The sequence below is a fragment of the Sinocyclocheilus anshuiensis genome, unplaced genomic scaffold, assembly GCF_001515605.1.
Source record: "Sinocyclocheilus anshuiensis isolate Anshui unplaced genomic scaffold, SAMN03320099.WGS_v1.1 scaffold528, whole genome shotgun sequence".
In the NCBI taxonomy this organism is placed as follows: Eukaryota; Metazoa; Chordata; class Actinopteri; order Cypriniformes; family Cyprinidae; genus Sinocyclocheilus; species Sinocyclocheilus anshuiensis.
Window position 1 is genome coordinate 545,988 of NW_015558590.1, and position 19,879 is coordinate 565,866.

At 35.2% G+C, this 19,879-nt stretch overlaps 1 protein-coding gene across 4 annotated transcripts in view; it reads right to left on the reverse strand.

Annotated features, from left to right (window-relative positions):
* LOC107679978 (ankyrin repeat domain-containing protein SOWAHC-like) overlaps positions 1-19,879 on the reverse strand; it is an 83,157-nt gene that overhangs the window by 957 nt on the left and 62,321 nt on the right. For 2 of the 4 annotated variants that reach the window (XR_001633106.1, XR_001633105.1), the window contains exons 5-8: positions 19,420-19,427; positions 16,736-16,822; positions 13,887-14,306; positions 10,777-10,780 (exon numbers count right to left, since the gene is read on the reverse strand). Coding sequence is in view for 2 of the 4 variants with exons in the window: in XM_016475712.1 (XP_016331198.1) it covers positions 16,703-16,822; positions 19,420-19,427 (128 nt within the window). In the remaining 2 variants the exon portion in view is untranslated. Of the gene's footprint in view, positions 1-1,066; positions 1,157-10,776; positions 10,781-13,886; positions 14,307-16,196; positions 16,823-19,419; positions 19,428-19,879 lie in introns of those variants that run through there. The other 2 variants (XM_016475713.1, XM_016475712.1) reach the window with 2 other exon arrangements.

Below are 19,879 nucleotides of genomic sequence, written 5' to 3' on the forward strand. Positions count from 1 at the left end.
CTGACGCCAGCCTCAGTCCACTCCTTGTGAAGCTCCCCCAAATTCTTGCTGGTGCACCTTTTCCTACCACACTTTTTCCTTCCACTCAACTTTCTATGAATATGCTTGGATACAGCACTCTGTGAACAACCAGCTTCTTTAGCAATGAACTTTTGTGGCTTACCCTCCTTGTGGAGGGACTCAATGACTGTCTTCTGGACATCTGTCAAGTCAGCAGTCTTCCCCATGATTGTGTAGCCTACTGACCCAGACTGAGAGACCATTTAAAGGCTCAGGAAACCTTTGCAGGTGTTTTGAGGTAATTAGCTGATTAGGATGTGACACCATGACTTTCCAATATTGAACTTCTTCACAATATTCTAATTTCCTGAGACACTGAATTTTGGGTTTTCATTATCTGTAAGCCATAATCATCAACATTTCAAGAAATAAAGGCTTGAAACATTTCACTCTATGTGTAATGAATCTATATAATATATGGGTTTCACTTTCTGAAATGAGTGACAAAAAATATTGACCTTTTTCATGATATTCAATTTTTTTAGATGTACCTGTATATATATTATTACAAGTACACATTCAATACAAGGTTTTTCTTTGTACAAGAACCCTACAATTAATATATTATTGTCAAAGGATTCAGTCTTAGCATGCAAGTTGAATGGCACAAGGGTGAGTAATTGATGACAGCATATTAATTTTTATTCGAACTAATCATTTAATCACTCATTTCATGAATACTTGACAATCACTGGGCAGTGGTTCATGCTGAGTGTGTATCAGGGTGAGGGTGATGGAGCTCTAGTGGACTGCTGGACGTCTCTGCACTGATGTTTCTGTTACTCTGAGAGCGAGACAGGAGGGCAGACAGCTGCGCGTAACACTGGGCCCGCCTCCCCCTCGGCCAGCTGCCAGCTGAGTGGAGCAAAACAGCTGTCAATCACCACAGACAGCCAATACAGCAGCTGAGAGATTTTGACACAATGCACAGAATAATTTTGTTAGTCACTGTTCTAAACATGCTTCTGGAAATGTGAAACACTGAATAGTAAATACGTGCCAGGATGAGATCGGTGTTCGGTAAAAATATCCTTGCTGCCACTCCAGTAATGAGCTGCCATCTTCCCGTGATAGTCCCTTATATTGACTTTGGCATCTGAAGAAAGCAAAAAAAAGCTGTTTCAGATTGTACAGCAAATAAACATTTTGAATCATTGGTGTTATTAATAACTCATGTTATTAATGTCACCTGTGTTACACTGTGCTGCATTTTCCATAAATACACACACACAACTACTAAGGAGGTTCTTTTAAAGGGAAAGTTCACCCAGAAAAAGTCAATTAAATTTCAGTCTGTTCTTTACACAAAGCTGTCACATGGCTTCAGAAGGCTTGTAATACAGCATATGAGTCATATTAACTACTTTCATGATGCTTCTCCTCGTCAGTTTTGCTCCAGTCCCCTTTCATTTTCAAGAATACAGAAAGTTAACAGAAAAAATGGCATGTGAACGATTCGGTGAGAGTAACGGATATTTGAACATTCCTTTTTAAACAGTTAATTTTACTTTGTCAGGGGCAATTCACACAGAACATGTCATGCCGTGTCATGTGCCTTAAGCGCAGTGGACCTGAAAAATGTGTGTGAACAGCCCCTTTAAGGGTTAATTCACTGCTGACAAGATGGGGTTTTAATAAAAGTTGTCTGTCCATGCAGTAGAAATGCATTCATTCATTCATTCGGTGCTACATTACAAGAGAAAAGAGAGAAAAAGTGCTTTAAAAAAAATGGTAGGAAAACTTCAATACCCATTATGCACTGGGCTAAATCAAACTGTCTTTGAGCTAGATACAAAAAGCGTAAGTGCGATTTTTTTCAGCCCATTTTGTCTGTTTTCTACGGAAGCCCATTTCTGCCATAAAAAAGGTAATTGCGACTTTTTATCTTGCAATTCTGACTTTTTTCTCGCAATTGACCTGCACTCCTTATTTACTGTTGCTATGTCCGACAAGCCATGCTGCTCTCACAGTACACATCGTGGAGCAAAGAGGAAACTGACACACCGACAGACAAGACAGAGTTTTGTCATTTTTAAAGAAATTCAAACAATAAATTCTGTTTTGTGGCTCTTTAATGAGAGATCACTGTATTGGCTCAGTTAAAGCTTTTTTCATATTTACCTAAAGCGCGAAATAAACATGAATGAACATCAGAACATATTTTATTTCAACCGCGGAACATACCATTTTTCAAGTTTAAGTCAACCAAAATTAATCTACTTTCCTGTCTGATTTGTGGTTGGGAAACAGCTGCGGCTCCTGGGCATGCGCACATCAATATAGTATATTTTCTGTCACGCTGTACAACAATAATTACTGTTTTTGCATAATTTTTTTTAATTCACACAGAACATGTCATGCCGTGTCATGTGCCTTAAGCGCAACAGTCAAAGACATCTGTCTAGGGCATGTTGACTCAGAAAAATGCCCTAGACCAGGGGTAGGCAAGTTCAGTCCTAGAGAGCCGCAGTCCTGCAGAGTTCAGCTCCAACCCTAATCAAACACACCTGAACAAGCAGCTGCGGCTCCTGGGCATGCGCACATCAATATAGTATATTTTCTGTCACGCTGTACAACAATAATTACTGTTTTTGCATAATTTTTTTTAGGGTTGGGGTAGGTGTAGACGTTAATAAAACACAATCTAATAGGTAAAATTTTTTAATTTATTGTAAGTTTCCAGCCATAGCTGTCAGACAAGTTGGCGGATTTGGCGTTATGATTGGTCAGATCACCTGTCAATCAAGCTCTTTGCGAACGGTCAATTGCGAGACATAATCTTACTATTTGTAACTTGACTTTGTAACTCACAATGTTGATTTTATATCACACAATTCTGACTTTGTAACTTGCAAATGTGAGTTAATTTCACACAATTCTGTAAATTCGCAACTCCTCGAAAAACCTCAGAATAGTGAGATAAAAAGTTGCAGTTACCGTTTTTATTTTTCATTCAGTGGCAGAAACAAGGTACCATAGTTTTCTATTTAGCATGTAGCTGTTTTTTTTTGTTTGTTTGTTTGTTTGTTTTTGTACACTCGTGTTTCTACTGCACAGACAGCCAACTTGTATTAAAACCCTATTTTTCCAGTGGTGAATTGCATCTTTAAATGTGTGTGGTCACATTAGCGAAATTAGTGAGCAACAAAAATGGTCTGTGGAGAGGAGTGGGGAGGGGCCAAGAGCCATGGGGGGGCGGAGCGAGTCCAGTGGCACGAATGTTAATGAGCCCCACGGAGGAGCTCAGCAAGGATAAAAGGAGGAGTGACAACAGAGGAAGACAAGAGAGGACATTTACATCGCTTGTTTTGTTTACTTTTCTGCGGCAGTCAGCCATGAGGCGGCTTACTCTCGTTTTGGTTGTTTGTTTATTTTGTCATTAAACATTTGCCGGTTCACACCTCCTTCATCCCGAACTTACAAACTGTCTTCTAGGTCTCACACTTTCATACGGTTTCTGTCGCTCAACCCGGCAAATATGTATGACCAACTTGAACCTATTGCGAAATCTGCATTTGGAAAGTCCCAATCGCGTGGATTCCTATTGAAATAACTGGATTTTGCCTGTGAAAATTCACCGAGCAACAGTAAATCTGACCAGAAATGCTGCTCTCGCATTCAACACTGTATGAATAAAATATGATTATGTTTTCCTTCTCTCGCACTCGTAACACACAAACACTCTCAGTAATGACTTTTGCTAACACATAAACAGAGGTGTGAGTGTGTGGGAGGTCAAGGTTAGGCTACTGCCGCTTAAAAATAACAAATGCACTGTCATCTCTGCCAACGGAGAGTCGTTAAAAATAATACACCCAAGCGCTCTCTCTCTCTCTTCAGTCATCCCCTCTCTCTCTTGCTCTGTAGCACATGGTGATAATCGCACTGGCCTTGTAGCAGCCATATGGACTCGGGCTGGACTGGGGCCTGCTGGAACGCCGCGGCGGTTAATTAGAGACTGAATACTGAGCGACTGAGCGCTGATCTCAATCCCTCCGCGCCTGGACACACTGAGTGGCCTTTTGAGCAGCTCGGGCCTCCAGGGATTCGGGGGGAAACGGAAGGGTAATTATTTGAGATAACAGTGAAAAGAAGAGGTGAGGACTGTGCATTAGAAAAAAGGCCGGGTAACATAAAGAGAGGGAAAATGAGGACAGCGCTAAAGGTCAACGTCTCCTGTTTTACAGAATGTTAAACTGAAAATGAGCTGAAATAAAATAACTTTAATTTGCTTTTATTAACGTTTGTTTTATTTCCATTAACACAAATATTTTCATGGCTTTAGTTGTAGTTCATTATAATAAGCCAATATACTTTGAGTTTTTTATTATAACCCAATTGAGATTTAGTTATTTATAATAACCCCAGTAACAGCCAATTACACAGTTTAATGCTCATTATACAAAAATATAATATAGCTTGTACATTACTTGACAGTGTTTACCAGTGTTGGGGAAAGCTACTTTTAAAAGTAATGCATTACAATATTGTGTTACTCCCTAAAAAAGTAACTAATTATGTTACTTAGTTACTTTTTATGGAAAATAATATATTATGTTAAATCTGGGCAGGGCTTGCTTGTTTGTTTTTAATATAAAAAAAAATACAAATGTAAAAGCCCTTTCACACAAAAGCGAAATGAATACGCCTCAGGCTGAAGGAAATGTAAATTCACATCTGTTCAGTAGAGGGCGCAGCTCAAACAAATCTCGTGAAGAATATGACGCAGGAGAAGAAAGTTCAACACTATTCAGCAATAACAAAAATCAAACACAAATGCGTCAGTTTTGCTTGTTAGTATCATTGAATTGCATCATCGAAGATCAGTGGTTAATAAAATGGGATTAAATAGATGATAGTTTTTCATATTTAATTATTGCAGGTTTGTATAATAATCTGAGTTTGCATTTGACTGTTTTTATTCATTTTGAGGAACACTGAATCTGTTTTTGTGTCATGAGAAGAGTAAATAGTTAATATTTAGTCTAGAACTACAGTAAGATCACATTCACACACAGCACTCTGCACTTACTCCTGATTTCTGTCACCATGGCAACACCAGAGCTGTCACTCAATACATGGAAACAAAGTAACTACTGTTACTCATTTGGAAAAGTAACGCAGATATTTCCTTCTAAATTAAAAAGTAATGCGTTACTTTACTAGTTACTTAAAAAAAGTAATCTGATTACGTAACTGGCGTTACCTGTATTGCGTCACCGGTGTTTGTGAGGTTCACCCAGCGAGGGTTTATGTTTGTAGACTATAACTAGTGTTGGATTGTGGCGTTACAGAAAAACTGGCCTCGCAGACACGACCTAAGGGCTTCTCTGACCAACAGGCTAAAGCTACATCACTCTCAAACCCTCAATATCAATGTATACGGATGTCTCCCCAGTCGCTTATTCTATTGAGTGATATATTAGCTCCTAAAGCAGAGTGTGTGTTTTACACCATTTTCACTATTACAGAACATGCTGGAAGATCTTCAACAACAGCACTTGTTCAAGTATTCCGTCAGCTCAAGTCCTGAAGTGGACAGTCAACCAAACAAGACGCTGGAAAACCACAGTGCAGCTCCCGCAGTGCCTAAATATCGACGACGGACATGAATTGATAACAATAAACTAATAAAACCGCAGTTTCAATAAAGAGCGAGACGCTAACTCTGATTTTCAACAATCCAGTCATGACTGTATCCGAAGCAACTGCGAGCTGTTTTAACGGAGTTATATGATTACGCGTGTGTCTGGAGAAATTCTGTGTGCTTTAATAGAGTTAAGCGGAGGTCTTAAGCTGTACGCCGCTAAGAGAGGCTTATGTTTCCAGGCGCAAAGCGGTAATCCTATAACGCTGTTCAACTATATTGCTTAAGGCACTGCAAGCAGTCAGTTGGTAACTATGTTAAACTATCTGCAGTTCCCTAACCACTCGCGCAGATCTTGCCATGATAAGATAATGCATTATTCACCCGGAGTGCTACAGAAATCATTAGTGCAGCGGTTTGAATGCTTCAAATAGATTCAGAGTCCTTATATAAAAACACTCTGGTCGAACTATGGTGCAGTAATGGAATCAGATGGTAATACCATGGTACTTTAATACATGGGTGTTTCTGCACCTACAAGCACTTTGTAAGCTGTTCCAGTACAGGGGTTGATTTTTATAAAAATTAGTATAGGTAAACTTTTTTATTTTTGGTATAGGGTCACATTATAATGGCTTTTTACCATTTACCATTGTCGTTTATTTTATTATCAAATTCCTTTTATATATAGAGTTTATTATTTCACAGTTGTCCAGGCTTAAAATACAAAAAATGTGTGTCATTATTAATTTAATTTAATTTTTTTTTAAGATGTTAAAGAGTTTAATTTTTAAGAAAGATTGAATAAACCATCATCAACATTATTTGTTTCTATTACTCAGTTGGTGTCAATTTTACATCTACGTTTAACATTTGATTTAATTTAACTTTTTTTTATTTAATTATTTAAAAAAGGTATTCTATACAAAGACTGGGGTCAACCATTATTATTATTATTATTATTATTATTCACAACTGATGACAACCATTTAGTTGGGTATTTTTTAACCATGTACAATTTACCATTTATTTCAATTTTATTTTATTTTATTAATATTTTTTTATATGTGATATTCAAAAGTGACATACAACTTTTTTATTTTATTTTATTTTATACCACATATTTTGATTATCACTCAGTTGTGGTGTTTTTTTTATTTACCATTAATAATAATTTTTAAGTTTAAGCCTTAGCAAGTTGAGTCAGCCATTTTATAAAAAAAAAAAATAAATAAATAAAAAAACGTAATTTTCATCACTATTTCCACCAAACCCAATTAAGATGTTGTGTCTATTTGTAATAAAATTTAAATATTGAAATAAACATTGGTGATAATCAATAACTGCTGTGAGCAGAACAAATGTCAATTGTTTGACCATTCATTATTGTGCAAACTATTCCATCAAATGAATGCATGATCTTTGTAACTACTACTTAAAGTTGATAAGGTGAACAGAAACACAGTGGAAAGGCAGTGGAATGAATCAACACGCTGTAGACGATGTTCATACGAGTGTGTGAACAGTGAACAGTCTGGTGACTTAGTGAGGGGGATGATGGCAGCTTGGCCAGGCACGGCTCATTGCTTCGGAGGTTCCCAGGTGAAGGTCTGGCGCTAGAGATCTCATCAGTCTGCCGCTCAGTATACACACACCGACAGCCTGAGACATGCTATATACCTCTGATTAATAAAGGCCATACAATGAGAGTCAGTAGGGTCCAATGTTATTTTGGACCTCAATAATTTTCATTGTGTGGACCAAACCAGTACATCACAGAAGTCTGAAACAACACGAGGACGAGGAGCTGATGACAGAACTTAAAGTTTTGCTAAAATTGATCTGCTATACCATGTTTAAAGAGCCAAACACCTTTAGTTTAGTGACTGAATTCAAGTTTTTTTGGAGATAGAGTAAAGTGTGTTGATGAGAGTGAGGTTTTGTCTGTGTTTGACACGTCTTCAAATATCCATGACAATCATTCTGGGAAAAGCTTAACGTTCTCAAAACCTGTAAGAGCGTCCAAGATAAAGAAAATAAAAATAAACATCTGGTTTCAAATGAAAAGCTTAACGAAATTAAAAATGAAAAGTTTAACGAAAGGCTAGTAATTTGTTGATGCAATGTTGAAATGTTAGGAAAATTCTTACAATTGAAATGATTTGTGTCCAGTGTTCAAATGCTGCGTGGCCTCTCAGTTTTCAGTGTAATTATATCCACTTGACTAATGCCAATTGTTAGAAAAATGCTCCGTATTTATGTTGCATTGACATGAATAAGTCTATTCAATCCATAAAAGTTGAAATTTAATGACTCTATAAATGTCATGTGATGTAAAATGTAATGTTTTTTTTGTATCATCAATACAGTGTATATCTTTTATGCATTATTTTCAGACAAATAAACAAACAAGTAAATGAATGAATGAATAAATATTTTAAATATTTTAATTAATAAAAATGTATTTAGCAATAAATAATTGTTAAAAATAATAAAAAGTATTTTTTCTTTTTACAAATATGAATTATTAATTCATATAATGTTTTAAAGGGTTGTACTACATGACATTTTACAACCTGAACTATCCTTGCCATGCCATAAATATAAAGATAATAAATAAAGATATTTTACAAGATTTTTTTTATGTTGTCATGAAGGTGAAGATGAAGTGGCCATTTGTATCATGTCATTTTCTTCTGCTTTTTTTTTTCTCCTGAAAACAAAAGGGTTTTCCCGAGGAAATAGTCTAAAATAATCTAATCTGAATAATTGAATAATAATCTAAATAATCGAATAATCTAAAATATTATTCCAAACTCATCAGTAACGTTTTTTCTTCAATGTGATAAGCTACTTTAAATTTTTCATTTATAAAACGGATAGTTCCGGTCCTTGATTCTGATTGGCTGAGCCACGTTCGAAGCTGTTGTAAATGACTCTACAAACATACACCTTTGTTTATGTTTGTGTGACTACATTGTTTGGTGGAACAATACTGTTTCCCTTTCAGTCGGTCACTCCGAGTCACGTCGGGGACCGACGAATTGTAACCGACGTGACGTCTCCGTTCCCTCCTTCAGGGAACGAGGGTTACATACGTAACCGAGGCATTTTAATAATAGCATTACACTTTATTTGCTCTGTTTTATTTTGTGAAACCGTACAACGTATATGGAATAACCGTTTTATAAAAGCTCTGCTTCGCGTCGTACCTAACAACGCCCCTTAGCTGTTATAAATTCACTGTAAACCACGGCTTCACGGGGCTTATTGCTTTATTATAACACAATACAGTGCTGGGTAGATTACTTACAAATTGTAGTCCGTTACTGATTCCAAATTACATGACAAACACTGTAGTTAATTACGTAATCCATTACATTACACATTTTAGGTAATATAATAAGACTACTTTTAGATTACTTTTGACATAAATCGTTTATCACATTGATTTAAATAATCTTGTACCATACTGATATAAAAACACAAAGAGAAAGAAAATATGTTCCATTAGTTGTTATTAACATCATGGCACAACAAACTGGGGTTCGCGAGTTTAATAAAAAGCTTAGAATTTGTTGATGCACTGTTGAGGGAACACTTTTTAAAACTGAAATTATTCTTGTAAATCCAGTAGTCAAAAGATGTGCGGCCTCCCAATTCTTTTCTGTGTAATTATATCTACCTGACTAGTGACTGGTCTTTGTGTGAATGTCCACAAAACTGGAAGACTTTCTGAATGCATAAGTGGCAGGATATTTTAGAAAGGGAAATTTAAAAGATGAGAAAAAATTAGGCAGAGTTTATAAATTATGAATAATTTATTGCTACTGTGTGAATAACGTGATCACTGTAATCAATAAAAAAGTAACTGTTTTTGATGATCAGATTTTGAGTATTTTAAAATGTAATTTAATCCAATTATAAGTAATTTTTGTAATCTGATTAGGTAATCTAGATTACATGCTATCATCTACTACCCAGCACTATATAATTTCAATAAAAAAAAACTATAACATAATAGAATAGGTGTCTTTAAAAGGATAGTTCACCCAAAAATGAAAATTTGATGTTTATCTGCTTACCCCCAGGGCATCCAAGATGTAGGTGACTTTGTTTCTTCAGTAGAACACATTTGATGATTTTTAAGTCCAACCGTTGCAGTCTATCTAAACATCACATTTTCATTTTTGGGTGAACTATCCCTTTAAGTCATTGCATTCATTCATTCATTCATTCATTCAATTTATTTATTTTAACAAACTATTATATTATTTAACAAAAGTCTAAATGTAAGGATTTTAAAATGTCATGTGGTGTAACCATCAAGTAAAAGGCATTGACATTTTCTTTAAGCTTTAAATATTGTATAAAATGTTTACTTAAATTATATATATTCTTCAAGTATTGTTTACACATCTAAATGAATGAATTAATGAGTTAGTTTTGAAAGACTATTTTTACCAACTACTATACTATTTAAGAAAAGTCTAAATGTAATTACTATAAAATGTCATGTGGTGTAACCATAATAAAAGAGGTGTCTAAGTCATTAATTAATTAATTAATTCATTCATTAATTAATTCAATTTATTTATTTATTTTAACCAACTATTATATTATTTAACAAAAGTCAAAATTTAATTATTTTAAAATGACATGTGGTGTAACCATCAAGTAAAAGGCATTTACATTTTCTTTAAGCTTTAAATATTGTATAAAATATTTACTTAAATTATATATATTCTTCAAGTAGTGTTTACACATCTAAAGGAATGAATGAATGAATGCATGAATGAGTTTTGAAAGACTATTTTTACCAACTACTATACTATCTAAGAAAAGTCTAAATTTAAGACTCTAAAATGTCATGCGGTGTAACCATAATAGAAGAGGTGTCATTCATTCATTCATTCATTCTATTTATTTATTTATTTATTCATTCATTTAAATTTAATTGATAAATTAATGGATATGATTGTGCCCAATATTACATTTCAAAACCAATTGAGCACCACTGACCTAAACTTCACTGGTCTGCTCAACTGTAACGTCATTCTGTGAAGAGAGCAATTTACAGTTTGGCTGAACATTCACAGTACGTGAAAAAACTGAACAAAAAGAAGGACAACCCTCTCTCTGTCTCTCAGCGTAGGGTCCAAATGAGCTGTAGGTGGTGATGGGAAACCATGGAGTATCCATTTCCACACACCATATGGAAACTCTGTGGTTTGTTCAGAGGAGGTGGGATCTAATATTGACCTGGACCATATGTGTTTTAGTGAATTACAAACACAACAGGGCCTGGAAGATTTGTAATGTTATGCACATGTAAACAAACGTGAATCAGATTCAAAGTTTAGGGTTCACATAAGCAGAACATTTAGAATCTGAAATTGGATTGGATTTATTTGGATTCTCGAAATTTAGTGCATGTAAACATACCTGTTGTTAGCCTAACAACATGCTAACGTCAAACTCTACTGGAATCAGTTGTGAATCAAGTCTCCAGTTAACTTTTTGTGAAAGGCACTAGTTGTATAATGTGTCGAGTTGCTGCCTGTGTAGATTGATACAAATCAGTCACTCAGGAGGTCTATGTAAGCAGCAGACAGCGTTCACATTCTGGAACAGAACTTATATAGAGAAACACACAGAGATTGAATCATGGGTAGTCCTTGAAGTACTCAAGCCTACCCTGCTGATAAAAACAATAGAAACCATCACAGAAAATTCTAATGGTCTTCTAACTACAAGTACCATTACAAACATTACACACCATCAACTTTTAACCATTAAAACCATTCAAAATGTTTTTCTTTAGTGTGTTTTGGGACATATTCCATTCAGATTTATTGGTTTTAACAAGCCACAAATAGAAGGCGACCAATTACCAGTATAAACCCAAAGGGTCCATTACAGTTCCCATTAAAACCAATACAGGTCCCATTATAACCAGTAAAACCATTACAAATTCTGTAATGGTGTCTATTGCTTTTTTGTTTGTTTTTTCAGCAGTGTTACTGCATGAAATGGAGTGCAAACATGCTAGACGTCCATGTAAAGGTGTCACTACTTCATTCTTCGGGTAATGCAGCCTAGAATCAGTCCAGGATCGCTGGTGGCTGTGTTTGTAGTGTGTAGCACAGCGTAGCCATGTTGCTAACAGCACAGCACTATCATAGTGTAGTGCTGCTGCCCTTAAAGGTTAAAGTAGACTTCCCTCTGCTCTACTCCTCATTATTACACTAGTCCTAGCACTGACATTTTTGGAAAGGTCACAGCCACTTTCATGTGCTCTGTTTCACGTCAGCTTCAGTATCAGTAAAGGACCTGGAGAGACCGTCCAGGGTGCCAAAGGAGCCAATGGAGATCAAGGTAAGACAGTGAGTTTGGTTTTAACGAGACTGACTAACTGCTGTCATGACCCTCGTGAAGAAGAAGTTTGCTTAATTGTATTGAATGTGCACTTGTAGATTATTACACTAGTCCTAGCACTGACATTTTTGGAAAGGTCACATCCACTTTCATGTGCTCAGTTTCACGTCAGCTTCAGTATCAGTAAAGGACCTGGAGAGACCGTCCAGGGTGCCAAAGGAGCCAATGGAGATCAAGGTAAGACAGTGAGTTTGGTTTTAACGAGACTGACTAACTGCTGTCATGACCCTCGTGAAGAAGAAGTTTGCTTAATTGTATTGAATGTGCACTTGTAGTGTAATATTAATGAAATAAAACAAGGCCACTTAAGTGTACTTAGTGTAAATACAGTACACTTTCATGACTATGTTTCTTAACTCACTTAAAGGCACAATATGTAAGATTTTTTTATTAAAATATCCAAAACCCACTAGAACAGTGTTATATATTTTGCTGACTTGTGTACTTTCATTATCCCAAATGTTTCGAAGAATGTTTAAATCCAGAGAAATAAGCAATTTTAACTAGTGACACGGAGCGTGTCCATAGTGTGATTGTGTCGCCTGCCAATGACGTCATAACCCCTCGATTTCCGGTTTTGTTTTGTAGAAAACATGGAAACACCAAAGACGCTTTATTATTGTTGTGTGTTTTAATAGACCGGTGACGACCGCACAAAGTAGCATTATAACAGAACTTTCAAATGTATCTAGTATGATAAAACAGAGCTGCTTTACCCCACATACGCACGACCGGAAGGAGCAGAAGCGGTCGACTGTGGCGTAATAAAAGCTCCGCTGCTTTCGAGTCGTTTCATTTCGACGGCTTTCAGCCTCACCCTGCTTCATTCTGCTATGTTAATAATCCCTCTAGCGGCGAAAATTACATATTGTGCCTTTTAGCAGACTTTTAAAAAGTGCACTTTGTAATAATGTCACAGTAAACATTTCACTCACCGTTTTCATAATCATTTGTTTGTGTTTTAAAGAAGTACATTTATTTTGATGTGTAGAGCACATGTAAGCACATGTAAAGTGCTTGATTGCAATTTTAACTGTAGTGTTATTACTTTTAAATGTAATATAGTTTAAATGCACTACATTTCAGTGCCATCATTATACATGTGTAATTACAAATACATTTAAATGCATGACATACAACTTTTCATATTTCCAAAAAAAAAAAAAATCAGCTATCCATATTTTTACCCAGCCCTAATCACATGCACTCTCAACCCATTTTACTTTTACTATATGACTTTGTTGACTTTCAAGGCAAACAAAGAAATATATATTACATTTTAAGTTCTAGGTGCATCTCAGGTATAGTGAACTCTATGTAGGCCTGGTTAATTCTGATCAATATGTTTTTCTTCGAGGTATCATACACCAAGTATGCATACCTAATCCTTTATAATATACTATGAACAGCATTATAGTATGCCATTTAGAACTTATCAACTGTGCAGGCAGTAATAGCAATGAGCTCCACAAAATGAAATGATAAAAATTGTCATATTCAGCTTAGGAAACACCCTACTATTGCACATACTTCCTGTATTAGTCTGAATGGTAATGGCATTAAATCCCCATTACTTCCGAGGTTCGTAACTTAATCTCATAGTATCTCCATTTTGAATGTTTAATAAAACCTATTTGTTCAATGCTAGGCAAGGAAAAGGGATTTGGTCCCACAGTGTGCCAGTTCTTAACCGTCCCACAATCCTCTGATAGCTGGACAGCCAATGAGTGTGTAGCGTAATCTGAAGCACATTTCTTCTAAATCCTGCTTCATTTCACAGGTGTATTGAAATCAAACTCACCCCCTTCAGAAAGAAAGAAGAAAGCAGGCCGTCATCAAGACCAGAGGCGGCTCCCATTTGCCAGCAAAAGCCAGAGAAGATTACAGAAACAGAATAAGCATAGCACAAGATGGGTCAAGAACTTAATTTCACACCGACAGCACGGGCAGTTTGGCTTTGGAAATATTTCCTTCATATGAAGAGCATAAATCTAAGTCTACAAAACATATTGAGCCGCCTGCAGCATTTCAAAGCATCATGGGTGCACTTCCAACCTCAAGACTGCTCTAAAGTGTAGATATGATATCATGTTTGGGCCAAATGTTATGGGAACATTACATGTATTCTTCACGGAGAAAGTAATGTCAGAATCTACTGTGATAATTTACATGCATTTTCTGAATATGTGAAACTGAATAAAACCAGGTGGACACTTACATGCTTAAAAACCCAGGTAAAGGTGTTGGTATTAAAAGAGAGAGAGAGAGAGAGACAGGCATGAACTTATTAATTTATTCATAAAACATGTTAAAAGTTAAAGGAATTGACCATTTCATCGATCAGATGTAAATTCACATATAATAAATTAACATAAACAGTTTATGCATTTTTAACTTAGATAGAATATGTTTTTCTACTTCAAAACTTCATATTTAATTCACTGCTCTTGCCATTTCTTCGTAATTGTTTGTGTAATTTGGTAGCATTTAGTCAAAATTCTTCACCAATTTTTGTTTTCAGTGGTGAAACACCAAAAAAGTCTATCAAAAGGGAAAATGAGACAGTGACAGAAAGAGAAATCCACGATCGTGTGTTTGTGAATCACAGTGAGGCAAATCCAGACCCTGACAGCGCTGCATGGATTATTGATTTTTTTATTCCATTTCTGCCCAGAGGAGACTGCACTTGAAGAGCACCATTAGCCCCATAACGATTAGAGAGCAAAAGTTAATTATGTAATTATGAAGGCAATAAAAAGTGCGTGTGTGCTTGACTGTGCTCGTGAAGGCTTTAAACATTATCTTCAATGAGCACGTCACTGCAGATCGAATGAGGAGGGAGATTACAGTAGTGGGAAAAGTGAGAGAAAACATTAAGTAATCACAGCACTTTCCCTCTTTGGATTTTACAACTATATTTTTATACAAACAAACAAACTAACTAACTAACTAACTAAATACATAAATAAATCTACACCTTTACTATGATGCACATGCTCACATTTTTTGAATTAAAATTAATTTGATATTTTGGCAGTTTGAAAAAAATTTAAAGAGATGTAACATTATGTAACATTAAGTAGTTTGGAATTATTTTTATCAAAGCTTTGGTCCTTAGATTTGTATTTTTGTTTAATAGAATGTAAAACATTTTATTTTAATATGTATTTAAATATTTTATTTTTGATTAAGTTGGTTGAAATGAACTTGTCATTTCAATTTTCATTTTCTTTTTATTTTTATATTTATTTAAAGATTTAACATTAGTATAAAACTAATACAAATTTGAATATAAGAAAATGTAACACAATATTCAGTGTACCACATGCAGGAAGATATTTTGTTGATATTCACACACACACACACACACACACACATATATATATTAGTGCTGTCAAACGATTAATCGTGATTAATCGCACACAAAATCAAATTTGTATAAAATATGCATGTGTGCTGTGTATATTTATTATTTATATATAAATACACACACATACAGTATACATTTTGAAAATATCTATAATGTCTAGATTTATATTCATATAATTTATGTTATAAATCAATATATTTATTATATGAGCATAGCATATGTTTCTGAAATATATACATGCTTGTGTGTGTATTTATATATACATAATAAATATACACAGCACACATACATATAGTATGTAAAAAAAAAAACGTTTTATTTTGGAGTAATCGCGATTAATCGTTTGACAGCACTAATATATATATATATATTAAACACTACTTTAAACCTTGAAAAAATGTTAGAATAAAATAATAATAATAATAATAATAATAATAAATTATACATTGACGTGCTGAAAGGTATTTTTTGGTTACACTACTTAACAATTTTAGAATCATTAACTCAAAACCATTGTTGAAAATGATATATATTATGTGTGTAAAACCAACCTGAATACTATAAAAATGTAAAATCTTTCCCCTTTTTAATCATAATTTCTGACATGTTTTTAGTCCCTTACCCACAAACAAACACTCTTGGATCCTCACATTTATATAAACAGCCCATTTGCAAAGGGTTGAATTGGACTCTTTAAACTGCAGCAGGATCTGATCTGAAATAACCTTCTGAGAGGATCCACGATGCTGTGGGTGATAAAGGGAAAATAGACCTCCAAATAAAGGCTGGGGGTCGGGAGGGAGGGAGGGGTGCTGCCAGAGGCACAAAGATCCTGTCAGTATTTCCTTTGCACTTCACCAACCCTCAATATGACGAGATAAGATACAGTGCATTATAATATGCATGAACTGAGGGGAAGGCCAAAGCATTCACTGCCTGACTGTTAGCAGATCTGGAATAAATAAACATGAGGTCATGTTTATGCGAACACACTCCACTTAAATCCGAGCCCTCGCTGCGAGTGTGTTTGATTAATAGTAAAATTTAGCTGATTAGCCACGTCGAATCACATAGGCGAGGAAGTTTGTGGCCTAAGGGCTCATATTAAAGAGAAATTACGCTTTAATTATACGCAAACACACACATTATACGGGCAGCCTGAGCGGCAGGAGGAGGTGTTCATTTGTGTGTGTGTTTGGGTGTGTGTTGTGTGTGCGGGCCCCTGCAGAGGTGTAAATGTGAGCGTGTCAGTGGGGGCGCTGGCTCCTGTCAGCTCTCACCGCTCTCTGGTTGACGTCCACTCCGGAGCGCGCCATCATGTCCGCCATCTCCACACGGCCCTGCTTGGCCGCCCAGTGGAGCGCCGTCTGCAACACACACATGCAAACACAGCAGCTGTCAATCACCACATCGATGTCAATCACACATGTGATGTACTCGGGCTACAGCGGCACACCTGGGCTTCAGAAGAGCAGCGCTGAGCTACTATAAGCACTGGACTCACCTGAACGGCCCTCTTTTACTCATTCACAAAGATCATATTGACATTATTCACCCCAATAAGTATATTCTGACATTATTTACTCAGCCTCATGTTGTTCCAAACCTGTTTGGTGTTATTTTTCTGTGGAACACAAAAGAGAGACTTGTTGTAAGGAACAGACCAGAATTGAAGTAGTTATTCACTGAAAATCTTGGTTACACTATTTTAATGTGTCCTTGTTACAGTGTAATTGTACATTCAAAAAAATGCTGGATTAAATACAACCCAGTGCTGGGTAAAATAGGGACACCTTAAAATAAAATGTTACCAAAATCTTCTTCTCTGTATCAAACCTTTTGCAAGGCCCATTTTTGTAACCTAAATAAATTTTGTAGTCCATTTTTTAGATATACATTTTCAGTTAATTTCAGCGCTGTATATCTGCGACTATACATATGATTTATCGATTTACAATGTATAATTTATCACCCTTATTGTATTTTCGTAAAATAATAATAATAATAATAATAATAATAATAATAATAATAATACATGTTTAAATTAATTTTATTTTTCACTCGAGTGAGCAACAGGGTTTCATATATAGACTGAATTATTATTATAATAATTATTATAATTAGTATTAATATTAATAACAATGATAATAATTTCTATAATAAAAACAAAAAAACACCAGAGTGAGCAGAGTAAAGCTACAAATTGTTACAATTGTGTGTGTAAATGTATCTAAATTCAATTAATATAAATGTAAATTACATCAATTAAATTTTCCGTTTTCAATTTTTTTTTTTTTAGAAAAACATGCACTTATGAATCACGCCCATTAACGCCAGTAATATGCATTAAAACATTAAATAGGGTCGAAGTTATTTTATAATTGTATCATCTATCTTTGTTTTTATTTATTTGTTTGTTTGTTTGTTTGTTTGTTTGTTATAATAACCCAGGCCTGAATTAGAAATGATGTCACAATTTAAATACATATTTAAATATTGGTATACTTTATCATTGCTATTACTGATCGTTATGCTTTTCTAAACACAAATGTCCTCTAGACTACACAGAATCTCTAATGCATGAATACAGATGAACGTACAGGCTACTTACAAACTTGAGGTGACCAAGTGAGGAGTTCCAAGTGTTATTTTTGTATTCATTGTGTGTCAGAGATCCCCGGAGCGAGACAGTGGAAGAAAGCAAGAAAACAACATCAGTAATAGGATAACACAACTCTTTTGGGCCTTGTTGCTCTCCATAGTCGCCATTGTGTTTCGTCGTATTGGCGTGTTTGGCCATAAGCTCAGAGTGTTTCTCCGGTCCCCGTCCACATTCACACGGAGCGGGACATCAAAGCAGGAGCAGCCATGCTTTTGTCAAACTCTCCACCCCGATTTTCCGTCACCAAGTTTTATCTCTTCCAAATCAGCGGCAGCCTTTAAACTATTCTGAGCCGATTAGCTGAATGCTTGATTTGAGCATTAGAGAAACTATAGCAACCTGTAATCTGCCAAAGAGCGAATCAAAAAGCCCTATGTATCTTGTCACGCAAGAGCTGGCAGCCCACCTTGACCTCATAAGCCGTCTCTTACAGAGCCCTCGCTGGGCGGACAGGGCCCCGCTTTATTCACACACATACAATCCGTTGAGAAATGTCCTCTTCTCTGCTGGTCTGTGCCCCGTCCTGAAGAGCAACAATCTGCCCAGGTCTATGATCGTTTAGTAAACAATGTGCAATAAAACAATATCCACTGAACAATCCACAGAAAAGCAAAACCTAGTGCAGCTAAGATGTTAGCAGAACGTATTGGAGCATTAAACATCACATTTCCATATCCTTGTGAAAAATAATTAGGCCTACATTTTAAAATGCATTTAAAAAGAATACTTTTTTTACTTTTATACTTTTTACTAGCTTATACTTAAGCGCGGACTGAATGTAACAACAATAATGCTTAAAATGTTTCAGAGTGTTTTTGAAGCACTTAAGTAGTGTAATTAAGTTAAAGTTTACTGCAGAATGTACAGACATGCATTTATGGTATGATGCCATTTTTGTTGAACATTATGCTATATGTCATTCATTTAAATATTTTTGTACAAACACATCTTTAAGTTGCAATTTAATATGTTTTAAATATACTAGCTTATATCAAATATCAAATAACACACTAGAGTTAAACTTATAATCATAAAGCACTTTCCATGTGCTTTAGTGCAGTATGTTATTCAAATCATCGAAATGTGCTTAATTCTTTAAAGCAGTAATAAATTCTTTATTTTGACATTATTACTAAAATACACTTTTTAAAAGTCTTTAAAAACACTTAAGTGGTCTTTTATATTATCTATGCATCATTTTTTTTTTCTTGCACATTCAATACAATTTGGGTTTTTTTTTTTCTTCACTAGGGAATATGACACACAGATATAGTTTAGAGGTGTTTGCTAAGGCATTTGAACAAACCCAGAACCAAAGTGTTTATTTATGTATTTATTTTGCACCATTTGGTAATCACACATGAATGATGCCTAAAATCAGACTTGTGGAGTTAATTGTTACTTTTCAAAGTGATTTACACTTTCAAACAAATCTAAGAAAAAATGAAATGAAAAAAAAAGTGTGAATTTGTAGTAATAATAATAATAATTATTATCATTATCATCATCATCATCAATAATAATAATAATAACAATAATAATAATAATAATAATAATAATCATCATCATCATCATCATCATCAGATGTTTAAAAAAATAAAAAATAAAAAAAATCCTCAAACAAACAATTTCTATTCTTCCAGTCTGATCAAGCCGGACATAAGAAGCAGTGTAATTTTCATGTGTGGGGCAAAACTCGGGACGGTTTAGTCAGTGTGTGTGTGTGTGTGTGTGTGAGAGTGTGAGTGTGAGTGTGAGTGTG